The sequence below is a fragment of the Scyliorhinus torazame genome, chromosome 16, assembly GCF_047496885.1.
Source record: "Scyliorhinus torazame isolate Kashiwa2021f chromosome 16, sScyTor2.1, whole genome shotgun sequence".
Classification (NCBI taxonomy): Eukaryota; Metazoa; Chordata; class Chondrichthyes; order Carcharhiniformes; family Scyliorhinidae; genus Scyliorhinus; species Scyliorhinus torazame.
Genome location: NC_092722.1, coordinates 45071921 through 45092446, shown reverse-complemented (window position 1 = coordinate 45092446; position 20526 = coordinate 45071921). Strand labels below are relative to the sequence as shown.

General features: G+C 46.3%; 1 protein-coding gene across 1 annotated transcript in view; it reads right to left on the bottom strand.

Moving 5' to 3' along the window:
- trim62.1 (tripartite motif containing 62, tandem duplicate 1) overlaps positions 1-15982 on the bottom strand; it is a 98044-nt gene extending 82062 nt beyond the window's left edge. Inside the window, exon 1 of the mRNA XM_072478428.1 lies at positions 15428-15982. Coding sequence (XP_072334529.1) covers positions 15428-15832 — 405 coding nt within the window. The 5' untranslated portion in view covers positions 15833-15982. The remainder of the gene's footprint in view (positions 1-15427) is intronic.
- Positions 15983-20526: the final 4544 nt, after the last annotated feature.

Genomic DNA, 20526 nt, shown 5'->3' with positions numbered 1-20526 from the left:
TGAGGGATAATGGAGCTCAGCAAAGATCTAATTCAACTGCAACATATCTTGTTTGTGGGTAATTCTAGCATTTTCTGTGGGGTCTTTCTCCCCCCGTTTCTGCAATGTTTATAATTGTACAGCTGGATATTTCACAGTTCACAGCGTCACAATTTAAAATTACACAGGTCCGACACACTTTATTGAATTCCCAATAAGAAGTCTTACAACACCAGGTTAAAGTCCAACAGGTTTGTTTCAAATCACTAGCTTTTGGAGCACTGCTCCTTCCTCAGGTGAATGAAGAGGTATGTTCCAGAAACATAGATATAGACAAAGTCAAAGATGCAAGACAATGCTTTGAATGCGGGCATTTGCAGGTAATTAAGTCTTTACAGATAATCATACTGTGCTCACCTCAGTCCAACGCCGGCATCTCCACATCATGAATTCCTAGTGACAATGGTCTTCATCTATATGGGGTATTCCCATGTGCAAAATCAAATCTCACAGAAATCCAGTGTAATAAAACTTGACTTTGTTACTTTCATCCTATCTCTTCATGCATTCACATTCAGAGGTGGGAACATGTTCTGCCAATTTATGCAGGCGTTTAAAAAAAAATTCATTCATGGAATGCGGACTTCACTGGTTAGGTCAGCATTTACTGCCAGTCCCTAATTATCCAGTGGAAGGTGGGGAGAAGCTGCCTTCTTAAGCTGCTGCAGTGTCTGTAGTGCAGGTGCACTCACACTGCTGTTACGGAGGGTGCTCCAGAATGTTTACCCAGCGACAGTGAAGGAACAGCGATATATTTCCAAGTCAGGATGGTGAATGGCTTGGAGGGAACATCCAGGTGGTGGTGTTCCCATTATCTGCTGCCCTTGCCCTTCTAGATGGTCGCAGGTCGTGGGATTGGAAGGTACTGCGTTGGTGAGTTCCTGCGGTGCATCTTGTAGACGGCACACACAGCTACCACTGTTCATCAGTGGAGGAGAGTGAATGTTTGTGGATGGGGTGCTAGTCAAGTGGGCTGTTTGCCCTGGATGGTGTTGAGCTGCTGGAGTGTTGTTAGTGCTGCACTCATCCAGGCAAGTAGACAGTATTCCATTACACTCCAGAATTGTGCCTTGTAGATGGTGCACAGGCTTTGGAGAGTCAGGAGGCGAGTTACTTGCCACAGGTTTCCCAGCCTCTTACTGCTCTTGTAGCCAATGTATTTATGTGGCTAGTTCAATCAGTTTCTGGTCAATAGTAACCTCCAGAGTACTTAAGTTCCCTCTGTTGCCGTGCTCTCTCCCCCTGGGGAACATAACCTCCACTTGAGGCTGCAACTCCAGTTTAATGCAGCTGTGGTAAAGAGAGGCAGTTTCACAAACGCAACACCCCCAGGTTAGTGACCCAGAGGTAAAGTTATTCATTACACTTTTTGTTTCGGCCAATTTCCTCTCCTCTGGTGACGACAGTGATGCCCACTTATGTACAGCTTTCACAGGTGCCAGTAACTCACTAGCACCTCACACGTATGCCATTCTTCAATGTGCATCCAAGACAGCAAGTATACCATCAGGAACAGCACCCAACTCCAACACGGTCCTCACTTGACACCAGGATTTCCTGCAGGATTCACATTCCCTCTGTCTGGTCAGGAATGGCAAAATTAATTCAACTCTGGTCCCCATTGCCAATCTCTTTCCAGGGAACCACCATTGCAAAATATGCTGAAATTGGAGGAGGACATGACCATGACTGGGCTCCAAACGGCCCATGGCCCAATAGCCTGCAAACACGCACCATCTTTGAAGCTATGCAAGAGGAACAGTCACACAGGTGAGGGGTCAGAGGGCACGTCCTATCCATGAAATGGAGCATCCCAGCCCTCTGCACACCCCCTCCCTCCCCCGCACTCCCGCAACCTCGACCCCCACCATAATTGCAAGCCTGTGCGATCAGGAGAGGGGGAGGAACAACCCATAAGCAGAACCAAACACTTGCTTCACAAAATAACATTTCAGCAGCAATTTGTTTAATCATCTTCCGATACCGGTGAATGCCTCTCATTTAGTAATGTAATACTTGGAGCACTGTATTTGACACAGAGCTCACAGAGGGAATGTATGCTCGAGTGCTGGAGACAGGGCCCTAATTTAATCGCTGGGTCGCAAAAGAAGCCATTATTTCACTCAAGCTGCACTCTCATGGTTTATGGATGTCAGCTGGCTCTCTCAGTTTTAATTACCGCTTTTTTTTTTAAACCACATTCTTTTCAAAATATGATAACAGACAGAGAGTGGCAGTTGTTCCCTCAGCATTGCAGCTGGGGTTTTCAACTAATGTTTAATTTCTCTAACAGGGTCATTACATTTTGGAAGCGGGAAAAAAAAGCCACTTTCGCCACAGAAAAGGGGAGTATCTTCCAGATAGGAACAGGGCACATTAGTCTCGTTTTTTTCCAGCTGTCAGCTGACACCTCAATGAGGCACTGAGGGAGGGCTGCATCGACAGGAGGTCCCAACCTTCGGAGACATTAAAGGGAGATCTAATTTTCCCATTCTAGTGGATGAAAAAGACTCACTTGAATAAGAGTGGGGCATGCTCCCTGACTGGCATCCATTCCTCATTCAATGTTGTAAAAAAACAAAACCACAGGTTATCTATCTGGTCGTTAGTTCTCCTCTTGCTCATTGTAGCAACCACAATTGCAGCTACATCTATGCACACAGGGGGCCGGTCAGTTCAGAATATCATCAACGGCTTCAATTCCTCTGTTGCAGCGGAGGTAGTTTTGGGACCCTCGTCCTTGTCTGCACTGTGCTCGACACTGGGTAGTGCACCTCAAAGCTACCCAAATGATTGAAGAGAGGGAGAGGTGTGGACTCTGACTAATTACCAACCTACCTACTTACAAAACAAAAGAGTGATTTCAAAAGTAGCCTATCGATTCAGTGCTCTGGGACAGGCCACTATGTAAATGTAGGTTTCTCCATTCTGGACTCGGCTTCACTCCATATCCCGCAATCCCATTAGCCTACGGGGCGAATATCCTTTATCCATAAATTCAAAAAGCGGACACATCCAAGAACCGCACTTTATTTGAACCTCATCGACCTTTAGCACAGGAAGTCTAGTTGTTTGCCTGCACTGTTTACCATGTGATTTTTGTGGTGAGTATGTCAAAGAAAAACTTATTACAGGCACCCTGTATTTATTATTCAGCGATACATCTTACTTTTTCTGGCCAATGTATTTACTTTGGACTATAGTGAGCCTAAGCTTAGGCTTTTGTAACACAAGTTTACATGTGGTATTGAAAACCAAACTTATCTGAAACTTGAAATGCAGTTAGCCCCAAGGAGTTTTGGATAAAGGATACTCAAGCTTTAAAATATTTATGCTGGTAGAAAATAGATCCCCAGTGTTAGGAAATATACGGTCCTTTGGTGAGAACAAAGTCATGCTTGGCCATGGTATCCTACAGAGTCAACAGTCATTGGCATGGTTCACATATGGCCACCTGGCCAAGATAAATGAACTGAGAGGATCGATGGGGGCATTCCCAAAAGAAAGATTCAACACTGTCAGGAGAGGGGCAGAGAGAAACAAAAAAATCGGAAAAAAATAACTGGAGGGAAAATGAGAGACTGGGGAGTATCCTGTTCCTGTCAGCTCTCCCAGTACTGCCACAAGAACGAACAAGCGTTTATTCCAAACGTTTTCTATTTGCATAAGAACATGTTCAGAATTAAGCACAGCTTGTGCAAGAGGGGGGGGGGGGGGGGGGGCGCGGGGCTGATGCGCAACAAATCTTGCTGAACAAGATTCTCCCCCTCCCTCAAGATCCCATGGCCTCACTGGAGTTCTGGCACAGCAGACACAGCATATGATAAAGAAATAATATTATGCACCAAGTAAACATCATGAAACATCACCAGAAAATCTTTTTTTTTTTTTACAAAAGAAAACACCTTTATTCATTTTATTTTTTTTTAAATATTTTTATTCTCCATATTTCACATTTTCTTCAAAGTTTACACCCCACCAACAAACAGTAAACGGTAACAAATACAATGACAGTCCCCTTATTAACAACAACGATCCCATCTTCCCAACAACCCCCAAACAACGGCCCGCATGACGATATAAGCATCAAATAAAACAAAACCTCACAAGGAGGAAAAAAAAAGGAAAAAAGAAAAAGGAATCAGGAATCACCTATGGTCACCATTGACATATATAGTCCACCCCCCCCCCCCCCACCCCCCACCCCCCCAATATTCAACACCATCCAATCCCCGGAAGAGTACCGTGAATGGCACCCATGAATTGTAGACACCCCCCCCTCCCAGACTCCTCCCCTCCACTTCCACATGTAAACTCCTCCCCCCAACTTTGGTTCCTTCCCCCAACTTTGCACCCTGGTTACTCACCGAAACCAGTTCTACCTGGCTCTGATGGCTGCAGCCCCTCCCCCCACCTCACTCCCATTCACTGGCCAGCTTAAGCCGGCCAACGTGGAGGCCCCCTTGCCCGGTCCCAGGAAAACCAAGAAATCCCCTTTAGCACACAACCCCAGCATACACACTCAAGCCCCAAAGAACCACCATTGTAAATAAAAGTCCCAATTCTTCCCTTGTCCAAATATACAGTGTCGACTCATTTAGTACATACACCAACATGCAGTGAGAAAATAAATTTACATGAGGCTACATCGGTACACGACCCGCTCTCAGTCCCATTTCTCAATTCTGCCACAGCCCTTCTGCCATCGCAAACGCCTCCGCGTTTCCAAAATAAAAGTCCTCCTCAACTTAGCTGCACTTTACTGATGTACACTGCCTTCTTCACCCGGCTGTAGGCCGCCCACCTCCTCGCCAGCTCCACCGTAAAGTCCTGGTATATGCGTACACCAGCTCCAACCCACTGCACCACCCGCTTCTGCTTTGCCCAGCCCAGGACCTTCTCCTTCATGCTATATCTACGGAAACACACATTTGCTACTCTTGGCGGCTCACTCGCCTTTGGTATAGGCCTACGACGGATGAGCCCGATCCAGTTCGTATGGGGAGCGATCGTCCCCCTCCCCAACATCGTAGCAAAATACTCCGTCGGCCTCGGGCCTTCCACCGCTTCGGGCAGACCCACAATCCTCAGATTCTGCCGCCTGGATCGGTTTTCCAGGTCTGCCATTTTGGCTCGCAGACCCTTGTTGGTCTCTATCACCCTCTGCAACTCCTTCCCCATCGAGGTGAGTTGATCACTGTGCTGCGATAATGCCTCTTCCACTTCCTTCAGTGTCTCACCTTACTCCTGCACCTCCGCCGCTGCGCTTGATACCGCTGCCCTCACCAGGGCAATCGCCTCCTCCACCAGCACTTTCAATACCGCCCCCGTCTCCTTCGTCATCGCATCCATGTGTTTTGTGAACTGTTTTTCAAGTTCCACGGCCATCACCTTGGTCATTTCTTCTGCTGTGAGCGATGTGGCTTCCCCTGGTGCTCCAGCCTCCGCTTTCCTTACAGTTCCTGCGCTGACCTTTTCACTCACCGGCGCACTTCCGTTAACCCCCTTTTTCACGGCCGTTTTTCCCCCAAACTTGGACATTTCTCCTCACTATGCCTTCTTACAGCTTTTTCATCCTCCGTTGCCCCTGGGACCGGGCATTAAAGCCCCGAAAATTCTATTCGCAAGCGGGAGCCCTCCAGTGTGCGGCTGCCTCCCGCCCGCTGATACCGGAAGTCACTTTTATTCATTTTATTTTATTTATTTTTAAAATAAATTTAGAGTACCCAATTAATTTTTTCCAATTAAGGGGCAAATTTAGCTTGGCCAATCCACCTACTCTGCACATCTTTAGGTTGTGGGTCGAAACCCCCGCAGACACAGGGAGAATGTGTAAACTCCACACGGACAGTGACCCAGAGCCAGGATCGAACCTGGGACCTCGACGCCGTGAGGCAGCAGCGCTAACTCACTGCGCCACCGTGCTGCCCTCTTTTATTATTTTAAATAACAAACCTGATCATGAGCCTGCCCACAGATGCCATGGTTCTTCCTGCATAGCCCCAGCAGTGCACAGAAAGAGTCCACTAACAGCACTGAGATAAATCAGTTTTCAGTAGGTCAGATTGAGGGAGGAATGTTGGCCAGGACATCAGCAATCTCTCCCGGCTCTTCAAATAGCACAGTGGATCTTTAACATTCACTTCAATAAGCACCAAGGTTTAACATCTCATCCGTAGGAAGCATAGTCATCAATTAAACACTCCCTCCATGTGGTACTGGAGTTGAAACCCAAACTACATGCTCAAATCCTGGAGGGGAGCTGGAACCAAAACTTTGGACTGTGCTTTGCCTAGAAAACAGTCAATTATGTTGCAAAGTACTTCATTTGCAGGTGGCGCAGTGGGTTAGCACTGCGGCCTCACGGCGCCAAGGTCCCAGGTTCGATCCTGGCTCTGGGTCACTGTCCGTGTGGAGTTTGCACATTCTCCCAGTGTTTGCGTGGGTTTCGCCCCCACAACCCAAAAAAAATGTGCAGGCTAGGTGGATTGGCCACGCTAAATTGCTCCTTAATTGGAAAAAATAAATTGGGTACTCTAAATTTTTTTCTTTAAAAGTACTTCATATGCAAAGCACCCTTTGAGCTGTTGGAGGTACATTTTCTTTAAATTCTAATTTACTGATGAGAGCACAGTAATTTTGGTCGCAATTTGTTACAAGTGTTGAGCAATTAAAAAGAACAAGGAGAAGTACCAGTTTATGATTTTCTCTGTGAAATTAAAAGGCTTTAATCTCCATCCCTCATAAAGTTAACAAGAAGGTCTTTGAACCAGCTGTGCAGCACTGACAAATAAGCACATCTAGAATGTTTTTAAACAGACAGTACTGTACATCATCTGGAAACCTCCTAGAAGCACCCTCCAGTACAGTTAATAGCTGGAATCAATCCATAATTACAGACTAACAGGTACATCAAAATGTCAACACTGCTCTGGTTTCAAAGCTCAAAGTTCTTTCACAATATAATGACCCCAAAATTGCTCCTTGTCGGTGTTGAGTTAAAACAAATTTGCAAAAAAAAGAAGAAAAAACTTGCCCCACCAGATTAAATGGCATAACTTGCAATGTTCTAAAACACATGGACCCAAGCAGCCTTTTGGGAGGTTCAGGGATCAATTTCAATCTTCTTTTATCACCCCCCCACCCCCGAGGAGTTGGTTCTTGGGTGAGGCTCACTACCAGAAACACAGAGTTGGTGCACTGCCAAATGCTCGTGTCCACGTGACTCCAGACAGTCAACAACACTTGCTGACTGCGCCCAACATCCACTTAGCCAAAACTGTCCAGCAGAGGTTACTGGATGGGCAAGGAACGAGAGTTGGTAATCCCCTTAGCTACAAGAGCACGGATTTAAATTGTAGCTTCCTTACTGTTGTTCCAGCTGAGATCGGATAAATGAGCACAAACTGGCGATGTTTTAAGTCTTAACTTGTCCGAGTGGCTTAGCGACATATTCTGGTTCCCAAATGAGCCAGGAGGAAAAGAAAACTTTACATTTTATTCAGCAAATGTCAAATAGTCAGACCACGATCTAGTGTCAACGTACTACATCTCATTTAGAACTCTATTACTTCCCATGGCCCTTTCGGCCTTTTGGCTAAGATGAAGCCTGAGATCAGGTGTAATACCTGTTCTGGTCAGTTTGGATTTCGATTGCCGCTTTTGTGAGGGCCGTGAATTGGGTTCTAGCAAGCAAGGAGATGGATTAAGGGCCATTGCCCCGTGCACTCTGTGCATTGGGCTTTGCAACTCTGAGAAAGGAACACATTGAAAAGGTAACTGGGCTCTGATGAAAACCATCTCAATGGGACGGTTTTCACCATCTTGCTGTGGGCAGTTGAGCTGGGCACCAACTTAACCAGCCTTTGCTGAAATGCACTTGATGTGTAGGTATGAGATCCAAGGTAATAATATCTGCACCTTTCAGGACCTCAGGATGCCCCAAAGCATTTTACAGCCAATGAAGTACTTTATAATATAGGCGCTGTTGTAATGTGGGAAACACAGCAGCTAATTTGCACACAGCTCACTCCCCACAAACAACAAATTAGATAATCACTGGATAATCTGTTTCAGTGATTATGATTTGCTGGATAAAGATTGGCCTGGACACTAAGATAGCTCTCCTGCTCAACCTTGAAAGAATACCTTGGGAGTTCTTTTCTGACCACCGGACAGCAAATGTGGCCTCAGTTGAAAGAGGACATGATCCATTCACACAGGCCAATACTCGTGGCCATGGGAAATGGATTTGATGCAATGTAAAGCAGTCATCACTTGGTAGATCCGAACTGGTATCCAGATGTCCTGGCACTTGACTCAACAGTCTCATCACTGGGATGTGGAAGGGGGGTTAAATGGTAGGCTCTGGCTGGGGGAGAACCCTTTCTGGCAGCACCGCATGTGCAGAGCAGAGGAATGAGAACATTTTTTTCATAATCTTTATTGTCACAAGTAGGCTTACATTAACACTTCAATGAAGTTACTGTGAAAAGCCCCTAGTCGCCACATTCTGACACCTGTTCGGGTATACACAGGGAGAATTCAGAATATCCAAATTGCCTAATAGCACGTCTTTTGGGACTTGTGGGAGGAAACCAGAGCACACGGAGGAAACCCACGTGGACACGGGGAGAATGTGCAGACTCCGCACAGACAATGACTCAAGCTGGGAATCAAACCTGGGACCCTGGTGCCGTGAAGCCATAGTGCTAACCACTATGCTACCATGCTGCCCATTGAATCAACTTGCAGCTTGAAGGGTAGACAATGAGCAGCTGCTCTGCTTCACCTGGAGGGAGAGGCTAGAACTAGTAGCACTAGTCTCAGGAAAAGTGCTCTGCCATTTTGAACGGAGATTAGGAGGGATTTCTTCCATCAGAGGGTTGTGAATCTTTGGGATTCTCTGCCCCAGAGGGCCATGGCGGCTCAGTAACTAAACATAATCAAGGCTGAGAGATCAATGGACGCTGGGGAACAAGGGAAATGTGGATTAGGTGAGAAAGCAGAGTTGATGTAGAGGATCAGCAAGATCTTATTGAATGGTGGAGGAGGCTCAAGGGACCGTGTGGCCTACTCCTGCTCCCATTTATTATATTCTTATAATGTTATATTAATTTACTGGATAGCCTGTGGCATTGCTCACAGCAAGTGGCAGAGTTTTCATGTCCCAATTTCTTGTTGTGCTGCTACATTGCAGCTATGCAAACTGTCCCTTTAATGTCACAAGACTGAATATGATCAGGCGCATCATGACAATTAGAGGCTCACAATTGCATATTTTGTTTTTAAAGAACAAACAGCAACGATTTCTGGATGCTGCACCTGAAGTGTGATACTAAAAATGTGGAAATAATCTGTAGGATGGCAGCACTGTGGCGCAATGGTTAACACTGCTGTCCCACGCCGCCGAGGACCCGGGTTCGATCCCGGCCCCGGGTCACTGTCCGTGTGGAGTTTGCACATTCTCCCAGTGTCTGCGTGGGTCTCACCCTCACCGCCCAAAAGGATGTGCAGGATAGGTGAATTTGTCACACTAAATTGCCCCTTAATTGAAAAAAAAAAAGAATTGGGTACTCTAAATTTATTTTAAAAACGGAAATAGACCGTCAGCGCGAGTCCTTTTTAGTCAGAGGCTCTGAGCAATGTTAACTCTTTAAAAGAATACAGATTGCAGGCCTGGCTGCAGATCAGAACTCTGGCTCCTTTTATTGGCCGATCAAACAGTGTGGACTTGGTTATGTTCAGGAACCCAAAAATCACGGCAAATTTGCCCCGGTTAGGTTGTTGCCGATGTGCCCTGTGACTCTTATGGGCCCTGAACATGCAACCGCCTTGGCCTCAAACCTTTGCAGTTCACAAGAACAGAAGCTTTCACATCTCCATGGTGGACAATTGTTGTTGCGGGCTCAGTAGTGACGAATCATGACTATTATTTCTGGACATCAGACTTCCCCAGTGTTGTAGTGAGAGGAAACAGGTTTCGAAGAGCGGTGCGAGATCCTGCTCAACGTTGGCACATTTCTATTGGAAACAACTCAATGTAGCAGTATTACTTAATATTATTTTGTATGGTTACCAGGCCTTCGGGAGAGTGGTGCTCCAACAAACCACAAAAAACAGTCTCCCTCGTTTGCCTCCATCCAATAGATCTTTTGAAGGTTTAATGTTCCAGAAATCTACATTTTGCAATTGTGTCTCACAATAGATCTTTGAAGATTTGGCTCCAGATTGGTAACAACAGTAGCGCTGGCAGCAAACGTGCCCCGAAGAAACAGATTCATGCCACCTCATCCCTAAACTGATTTTTAACATGAACCTCCCTTCATATGTAGAACATTTCAGGATTATCTGCATTGAAACTGACAAACAGGTTAAGCTGCAAATAATCGGCTTCTATCAGGACTTGAGTAAATCAGAAGATAGATAGAGGCAGACATGTGTCAAATCTACCGATATTCTTAACTGTTCAACACCTTTAACAAAAATCAAAAACCAGAGGATAATAGTTGCTGATGGAACTGGCAGCAATAGGACAAATTTGCATCTGTAGAATTTGGGTGTGTGACTGTTTTTTGTGGTCAGGAGCATTTGGTTTTAATCAGGGTGGAGGTTTCTATCAGTCAACAATGGCAAAGGTGTATTACTGGTCTGTATGGTTTCATTGAATCCTTAACTTGCATATGGCCAGAGCCACAATGGCACATTCCATGGCATGAACCTCTGCCAGGAGTTGCATTTTCCTTCAGAAGCACCCAGTGGAGCTACTTTCAGAGGTGGGTTTTCAGTTACGACAGCACTTGTACTGGATAATTTACAATACAGGGTCATCTCAGTTGGTGCTTTTGGCAATAGGGATAAAACAGGAAAAGGAGGGTAACACTGCACATAGTGTTCATCCGCAAATTTACTTAATGCAATTAAAGAATTCAAACGGTCACCTACATTAACCATGTGCATCCAAGAAATTTGTTATCATTTTATGATATCTGTTGCAAAATATAATGGGTGTTATTTCCCGAATACCTGTCCATTGTGGAACTCAGTTATGCAGACCAACTCCTGGTCAAGACTGATCTAAATCATGACCATAATCAGAACACTGCCATTAATTTTGTCAGCTCTTGGCTAATGAAGGGAATCACAACCAGGACTTCTGAACAATAACCAAAGCTCTACTCATTGGACACCCTGACTACGATCAGGCTTGGCTGGAATGCCCCCTGTTGCCACATGATCTACTGGAATTCAGCATCCAGGTCGGCAAATGGAGAACGGATATCTAGATAACAAAGGCAGCTCACATCTATGGAACTGAACAAATCAGGGTCTTCAAACGAATGAGGAACAAAATGTGTGTGGTGGAGCAGGAAATGGGATTTAGATACCATTCGGAACAAGAGGGAAGTTCAGGGTGGGGAGGATCATTCAAGATGTTGGACAGCCTGTTTGTAGAGCGAGTATTTGCTCATTTGGAGGGCTGGATAGGAAGCAGCTGTTCCCCTTAGTTGAAGCGTCAATAACAAGGGGCCATAATTTTAAGGTGAGGGGCAGGAGGTTGAGGGGATTTCAGGAAAGGATTTTTCACCCAGAGAGTGGTGGGTGTCTGGAATGCACTGCCTGGGAGGATCACAGAGGAGGGAAACCTCACAATCTTTAAAAAGTATGTTTACGAGCAATTTAAAGGCCATAAAATCCAAAGCTAATGGCCAAGTGTGGGATTAGTTTTGTTCTGTCAGGTGTAGACCTGATGGGCTGAAGGGCCTCTTCTGTACTCTATGACAAAGGGCTGAATGGCTCCCTTCTGCACTCTATCAATGCTGTGATCCTGGTGGCCTTTCGCCACCCTATTGAGGAGTTTTGCAGCAAAAGACAGGAAGAAATTGTTTGAGCTGGCAGTAAGAGGAGTTCCCAGATTTAAGATCATTGGCAAACTGGCCGGAGGAGAGATGAGGAGAAATTTTCTTTAAAAATAAAAGGCAGCGAGTTGTTGCGATCTGCAATGCCCGAAAGGGTGGTGGAAATGGAACAAACAATAAACTTTATTAGTGTCACTAATGGGCTTACGTTAACACTGCAGTGTACTTACAAAAGGAAATTGAATAAGTAGTTGAAAAGGAAAAAGTGCAGCACTACAGGGGAAAGGGCAGGGACAGATGGACGAACTTAGACAGTTTTTTCAAATGGTCCAGATAGCCTCCTTCTGTGCTGTATGATTCTATTTGTATATTTATCTGTAAAACCAATGCACTTGATATACTTTGGATTTATGAAGGAAAAATAAAATTCCAGGTTCGAATTTTTAGATGTCATCCACTGCAGGTACTGACAGGCAGCACATTCCTCTTTACTGACACAAAATAACATTGAGAATTTGTAACTTTGATGGAATCAGTGCAGACATAGCCGATAATATCATCAGCCGTGGCCCAATCCCATCAATCCATTCGTTAAACTAAAAATGGTGGATGGTTTAACAGCAGAAAACGAGATGAAGAATTGGAGGAACTGGCGATGTCGTGGTAATGTGACTGGACAGTAATCCAGAGGCCCATCCTAATCCCCTGAGACATGGGTTCAAATCCCACCACCACTGCCGCTGGTGGAATTGAAATCCAACATAAAGATCTGGGTTTGAAAGCTAGTCTCAGTGATTATGATTAAAAATACAACTGCTTCGCTGAGATCCTTCAGAGAAGGAAATATGCCATCCTTAGCTGGTCTCTCGCTACTCAGTGGTTGGGCAAAAATGTTGGCTTTGTAAACGAAGCCCACATCCACGAAAGAATAAATGTAAAAAAACGTGAAAAGGAAAAGAGCAGTTTCGAACTGACCAACAAAGCTTAGAATTCCTAGGCTTCGTCAGTGCTACTCACTGGCGCTCAATTTGGGTTCTGCCTGGGTCATTCATTACAGCCTTAGTTCAAACACGGACAAAAAAAGAGCTGAAGTGAGACTGACTATCCTTGATATCAAAGTAGCATTTGACCGAATGTGGCATCAAGACGCCCCAGCAAAACTGGAGTCAATGGAAATCGGGGGAAATCTCTCCACTGGTTGGAGTCAAGCCTAGCACAAGGGAAGATGGTTGTGTTTGTTAGACATCAATCATCTCAAGACCCCAGACATCACTGCAAGGGTTCCTCAAAGTAGTGCCCGAAGCTCAACCACCTTCAGCTGCTTCCATTCATCATAGGTCAGAAGTGGCGATGTTCACGCCAGTTCTGACTCCTCAGATACTGAAGCAATCTTCATGTCCAAATGCAGCAAGACCTGGACAATATTCAGGCTTGAGCTATTAAGTAAGAAGTTATATCCGTGCCACACAAGGCAATGACCATTTCCAGCAAGAAAGAATCCAACCATCTCCCCTTGACATTCAATGGCATTACCATCACGGAATCCCCTCACTATCAACATTCTGGGGGTTACCATTGATCAGAAACTGAACTGGACTAACCATATAAATACTGTGGCTACAGGAGCAGGTCAGAGGCTGGGAATTCTGCAGCAAGTAACTCTATCTCCTGACTCCCCAAAGTCTGTTCATCATCTACAAGGCACAAGTCAAGAATGTGATAGAATATTCTCCACTTGCCTGGATGAGTGCAGCTCCAACAACATTCAAGAAGCTCAACACCATCCAGGACGAAGCAACCTGCTTGATTGTCACCCGATCCAGCACTTTAAGCATTCACTCCCTCCATCGCCAACAAACAGTGACAGCCATGTGTACCATCTACAAGACGCACTGCAGCAACACTCCCAAGGCTCCTGAGACAGCATCTCTTGACCCTGCAACCTCTGCCACCGTGAAGGACAGGGTCAGCAGACACATGGGAACACCACCACCTTCAAGTTCTCCTCCAAGCCATTCACCATCCTGACCTGTAAATATATTGCCATTCCTTCATTGTCACTGGGTCAAAATGCTGGAGCTCTCCTCCTCACAGCTGGTGTCACTGCGGGTGTACCAATACCGTTGTTCAAGAAAGTGGCTCACCACCAACTACTCAAGGGCAATTAGGGATGACCAATAAATGATGGCCTAGCTGGCGAAGCCCACATCCCATGAAAGAATTTAAAAGCTGTAATTTAGTAACATTTGCTTCGGAGTCAGAAGGTTGTGAGTTCAAGTCTTACTTTAAGAGACTGAAGCACAAAATCTAGCCTGGTGCGGATTTTAGTGCTACACAAATCAGGATGTGATCTTTTCAGTGGATACTAAAACTGAGCATCAATCTGCCCTCTCCGGTAAAAGATCCCCATGGCATTATTTTGAAAAAGAGCAAGGGACATTCCCCCTGCCATTCTGGCCAATATTTACTCCTCACCCAACATCACTAAAAACCAATGATTTGCTCATCATCACAGTGCATAAATTACCTGGAACATTTCGTACATTACAACAATGACCACTCCAACAGCAAAGGTGCCTTTTTGGGGTTTATAAAACAGCTTTAAGACATCGAACAGTTGGGAAAGGCGCGGGACAAATGCTGAAGTGGCCACCATTAGCTTGAGCTCTTCTTGAGCAGGGTAAAGAAAAATCATCGAAGGTCAGCATGCAGTGATCCCCGAAGGGATTGCCTGTGAAAATGGGCTCCCGCCATCAAGATGCTTCCTGACACACAGTCAAGACTCCAGCCTCGAAAAATGGCTAAGAGGCTGAGGCTACAGATGATCATTTCTCCATGATCTGTGCTGCCCACCCACCCCCAAGCAAATTATCAGCACTTCCTGAACAGGGGAAAGTGTAAAAATCCAAAACAAACTGTAGCATTTTAAAGGATTGCACACTTCAATGAAAAACGTCTCGAAGCATCCCCTTAATATCACCCGATTACCCTGCTAATCGCATCGCACATCTTAAACTGGCCTGATTCAGGAATCATCCCCCTCCAGGGAGAATTTGGCAAATACTTTTCATCAGACACTGCCCCTTTAAATATGGAGTTAAGGATTCTATAATGCTCAGTTGGCTCTGGCTGTTAACATTTGCTTCCACGTCCACAGGATATATTTAGGTTATGGTGAAGTTATTTTTGTCGTCGTCCCCCCCCCCCCCCCCCCCAACATCACCCACACCCCCAGCGCCCACTCTCCCTCCCACTTCTCCGCCAAATTCAGTGCATCAGATTACCAGGAATCTCTGGACAAAACGACTGCCACTGGTGCCCAGAGAGATTTTTTTTGTTTTTAAATTGGTTTCTGTTTAGTAAATATTGTACCAATGAGCTGACACAAATGGCATGTACAAACGACATGGGGGGGGGAAGAGAATATACCGAGTATGACAGTATTGGTCTTCCTTTAGATTGAAGCCCCTTTAAGATTAAGACTGTGTTCTTTTCATTAATAAAACACGGAGGCAGTGGTCGAGCTTTACCTGGATTTCTTCAAAGGATTCTTCGATGTTGGTGACATGGTGTTGTTCGTGCAGAGCAGGCTCGTCGCAAAAGAAACACACCAGGCATTTGTCATTCAGGCAGAACAGCTTGACTTTGTCATGGTCCTTACAGGGGAAGGAGTTCCTCTGGGCTTGTAGGATGGCGTCCAGCGGGAAAGCGCTGTACCTCTCCACGATATTGGACAGCTTGAGGCTGGGGGAGAGCAAGGGGTCCCTGAAGCTCCTTCTGCACTCGGGGCAGTCCCTGGAGCTCTGATCCTGCCTGCTCCAGTGCTCAGCGATACACTTCCTACAGAAATAATGCTCGCAGCCAAAGCTCACGGGATCCTGGTAAATGCTCAGGCAGATGGAGCAAAGCAACTCGTCTTTGAGACTGCAAGCCATAGGGGCACAAAGGCTAGTGGGGTGTTTTTTGTTTGCTAGACCCGCCTGCAAATGAGGAGCTGCTCTCCCTCTCTGCCCCCCGGTCTGATGTGAATTCCTCCCTGCGATAGTCCTCACTGCTGATCAATTTCATTCCAGGAAGTGTTCCTGTGGGAAGCACCAAACTGCTACCTGAGACAGAGAGAGGGGTAGGGGCTAGGAAGCCAGCATTAATCTCTTGAGCCTTAGCGCCATCAAAAAGCATCCTCTTGCATCATCTATCGCTCAGACTGTAAACTTGGCCAAGCCAGTTACCATTCCCTTTTCCAGACGATTGCAATTCCTTTAAAGGTTAAACTCCCGACGTTTCAGTTTTGGCTGTCTTTCCCTTCCCCAAGGAAATGGTTGCGTCCTGCCTGTTATTGTGTTACATTTAATGTTGCAATCGGATTCGCTACCTCAAAAGAAAAGGGGAAATCATTCTTAAACCGGGCGCCAGAGCAGGCTTTGAATGGTGCGGGGTGCCCGCGGTGCCCCCCCCCCCCCCCCCCCCCGCCGCGCATAATTGGAATCCCCGCTCCCCATCGCGAACAAGTAGAAGCTACTTTTAGGATCAGCTAAACTTTGCCAATTTTCGACTCTCGCCTCTTGAAAGCTAAATCTCAAATAGGGGAGACCCATCCTCCGCTTCCGAGCTCCAAGGGTGATGATGCCAGGTAGTGAGCGCTGGCTTGCAATTCAACTGTGAAGGCATCACCGCCCAGGTCAAATCAGACCCCCAGTTTGATGTGTCCCTGAGACCAGCGCTTCTATTTGAAGAGTTCAATGCCACCAAAACGGCATTGAACTCATGTAGCTGGACACAACAGAGTAAGGGAGCACGTGAAAATATTTAAAATAAATCCCAAATAGCGGCAACATGTCCAATACTCTTAATTTGAAGAAGGAATACCTGATGTAGCTCTAAATTTATTTATTACCAGTTTGAACCTGTGTCCCCTTTGGCAATTTAATTTTAAAATATTTTCATTCAAATTTTCAACACTTTTACAATACACAACCCCCCCCCCCCCCCCCCCCCGCCACGCTGCTTGACGACAACCAGATCCCCAAAATGTAAGACAGCCAAACAAACAAACCCCACCTCTGGGAGAACCCCTCATCCGCCCCTCTCAGAGCAAATTTCACCTTCTCCAAATACAAGAACTCCATTAGATCCCCCAGCCACCCAAGGCACGGTAGCATAGTGGTTAGCACAGTTGCTTCACAGCTCCAGGGTCCCATGTTCGATTCCCGGCTTGGGTCACTGTCTGTGTGGAGTCTGCACGTTCTCCCCGTGTGTGCGTTGGTTTCCTCCGGGTGCTCCGGTTTCCTCCCACAGTCCAAAGATGTGCAGGTTAGGTGGATTAGCCATTCTAAATTGCCCTTAGTGCCCAAAAAAGGTTAGGTTGGGTTACGGGGAAAAAGGGGATAGGGTGGTGGTGTGGGGCTTAAGTAGGGTGCTCTTTCCAAGATCTGGTGCAGACTCGATGGGCTGAATGGCCTCCTTCTACACTGTAAATTCTATGACACCCCGAATATGGCCGCCCGGGGACCTGGCTCCAAATCCACATGTAGAACCTCAGGCATGATGCTGAAAAATGACCCCCAAAATGTCTCCAACTGGGCAGGACCAGAACATATGGACATGATTGGTTGGGCCCCTCCCTCATGGCTCGCAACTCAAATACCCCTTCAAACAGCTGACTCACCTCGCCTTCGTTAACTTTCCCGCGCCCCCCCCCCTCCCCCGCCCCCTCCAACAACGAGGAGGACGGTGCCACCAGAAAGTTCGGGAAGAACTTCCTTGCAAAATTCCACACCCGCATATACTTGAAGCCGTCCTCACGCTGGAGCCCATACTTCACCCCCACCCCTCCAACAACAGATCCTTCATCTCCCTTACCCCTTTCCCCTCCCATCCCTGGAACCTCACATCCAACCTCCCCGGCTCAAAGCCATGAATCCCTCTTATCGGCATCTCCCACGAACCTGCCCACAACTTGAAATGCTTTTGAAATTGCCTCCAAATCTTGCCCGCAACCCCGACTCTTCACAAGAACCCGCCTCCATCCACACCCACAAAGCCTCTGGTACCATACTCCAGTCTTCTCCGCATTCACTGCCCAGTAATAGTGTTCCAAGTTCAGAAGGGCCAAACCCCCCAACTGCCCTCCCCTTTGGAGCACCGCCTTCCTTATCTGGCTATCATTCCCTGCCCACACAAACAACGAGACCAGCCTGTCCACTCCTCGAAAGAATGACCTTGGCAAAATGACTGGCAGACACTGGAACAGAAACAGAAACCGTGGCAAAATGTTCATTTTTACTGCCTGCACCTGACCTGCCAGTGACAAAGGGTGGCTGTCCCATCTCACCAGGTCCTCCTTCAGCCTCCCCACCAGGCTCATGAAATTAAGCTTTCAAAATCTTGCCCAGTCCCATGCCGCCTGCACCCCCAAATATCTAAGACGAGTTGTCGCTACCCCGAATGGCAACCCTCCCACTCCCACCCCTGCACCTGGAGAGGACACCACAAAATATTCACTCTTCCCTTAATTTAACTTATACCCCGAAAACACTCCAAATCTCCTTAGCAACCCCATTACGTCGCTCACCGACGAGCCCGGGTCTGAAATATGGCAATTTAATTTTCAGAAATATTCTGGATTTATTTTTTTCCCATTCCCTTGAGAACCTACCATATATTATTTCAAATGCTTCCTTTCTCAGCTAAACAAGTTTCTTGTGTCTTTATCACTCAACAGAGCCTAACGATCAATCCCACGGTCCTGGAGAATTCCTTAATGATTGGAACAGGTCACAGGGTTCAAGATGCAGTGTGGCCAGAACACTACAAAGTTTGATCAATGACTCAGCTGATTAATATTTCATTTAAATATTCCCATCCTGAATTGGCTGGAGACATAGCTGGTTGATAGTCCACAAAAGGAGACCAGGCTTGGACAGGGTGAGATTTTATTATCATAGATTATCCTAGAAGTTACAGTGCAGAAGGAGGCCATTCGGCCCATCGAGTCTGCACCGGCTCTTGGAAAGAGCACTCAACCCAAGGTCAACACCTCCACCCTATCCCCATAACCCAGTAACCTCACCCAACACTAAGGGCAATTTATCATGGCCAATCCACCTAACCTGAACATCTTTGAACTGTGGGAAGAAACCGGAGCACCCGGAGGAAACCCACGCATACACGGGGAGGATGTGCAGACTCCGCACAGACAGTGACCCAAGCTGGAATCGAACCTGGGACCCTGGAGCTGTGAAGCAATTGTGCTATCCACAATGCTACCGTGCTGCCCATTGAACCTCTTGCCCCTTCTTATCGGAGAGGCACATTTTACAAGCTATAAACCTTAATTAGTTTGCCCAACAGGATTTCTTGCCATATAATGTGTCCAATGCTTTTTAAACGCAGACAACAAGCTATGCCGGTGATGTGTTACAGTTCACTCAGGAAGTCCAAGTTGCTGTGATAACATGCACACACATGTTGCAGAATGGATCATGACAGCAAAGGCTCCAATGTTTGTTCCATCACATGGCTAACCAGGAATCTCCCTCCACTCTTAGCATGCGTTGGAAGGAATTGCAGATTGATTGTCAACCTGTCTGGCCACGTTATGAACACACTTTCCTTGGTCATCAAGTGCTGGAGTGGGATTTGAACTGAGAACTTCAGACTCGGAGTCACGGATGCTACATACTGCGCCACAAGACCACGAGCTGTACCACATATGAAAAGCAGGAGGTTGCTGACACCAGAGTCGAAGAAGATTATTCAATTCCTATCCTGTGCTGGGTGAGCTGAGTGGCAGAACGTTTGCTGCACTTGGCCTCCACTATCCTTGGATGAGTGTTTCGGAATGTTAATTATGGTTTTCACTCAGCTCTAGCACAGTCATGTAGTAGCTATTAGTAATTGGTTAGTAGTCATGGAAAGCGTCTTGTGATCCTGCAGCTATCACATACTGGCAATAGAATACTATCAAGACACCCAGCACACACTAACACATATAGGTTGTTCCTGGAGCTCAAACCTGCATTATTTTGTTCTGGAGGGACAGGAAGTGCAAGGGTGGAAAAAGTAAGAGAGAAAAACAAGGTAAATCAGCCAATGATAGTTAAATATCATCAAACTTGGTTTTTGTTGCCAGCTTTGGGGCAATATTCACACTCTCATCTCTGAATAAAAAGAGAAGTCCCAATCTAGAGACTTCATAGCATTTACAGTGCAGAAGAAGGCCATTTTGCCCATTGAACAAAGAACAAAGAACAAAGAAATGTACAGCACAGGAACAGGCCCTTCGGCCCTCCAAGCCCGTGCCGACCATACTGCCCGACTAAACTACAATCTTCTACACTTCCTGGGTCCGTATCCTTCTATTCCCATCCTATTCATATATTTGTCAAGATGCCCCTTAAATGTCCCTATCGTCCCTGCTTCCACTACCTCCTCCGGTAGCGAGTTCCAGGTACCCACTACCCTCTGCGTAAAAAACTTGCCTCGTACATCTACTCTAAACCTTGCCCCTCTCACCTTAAACCTATGCCCCCTAGTAATTGACCCCTCTACCCTGGGGAAAAGCCTCTGACTATCCACTCTGTCTATGCCCCTCATAATTTTGTATACCTCTATCAGGTTGCCCCTCAAC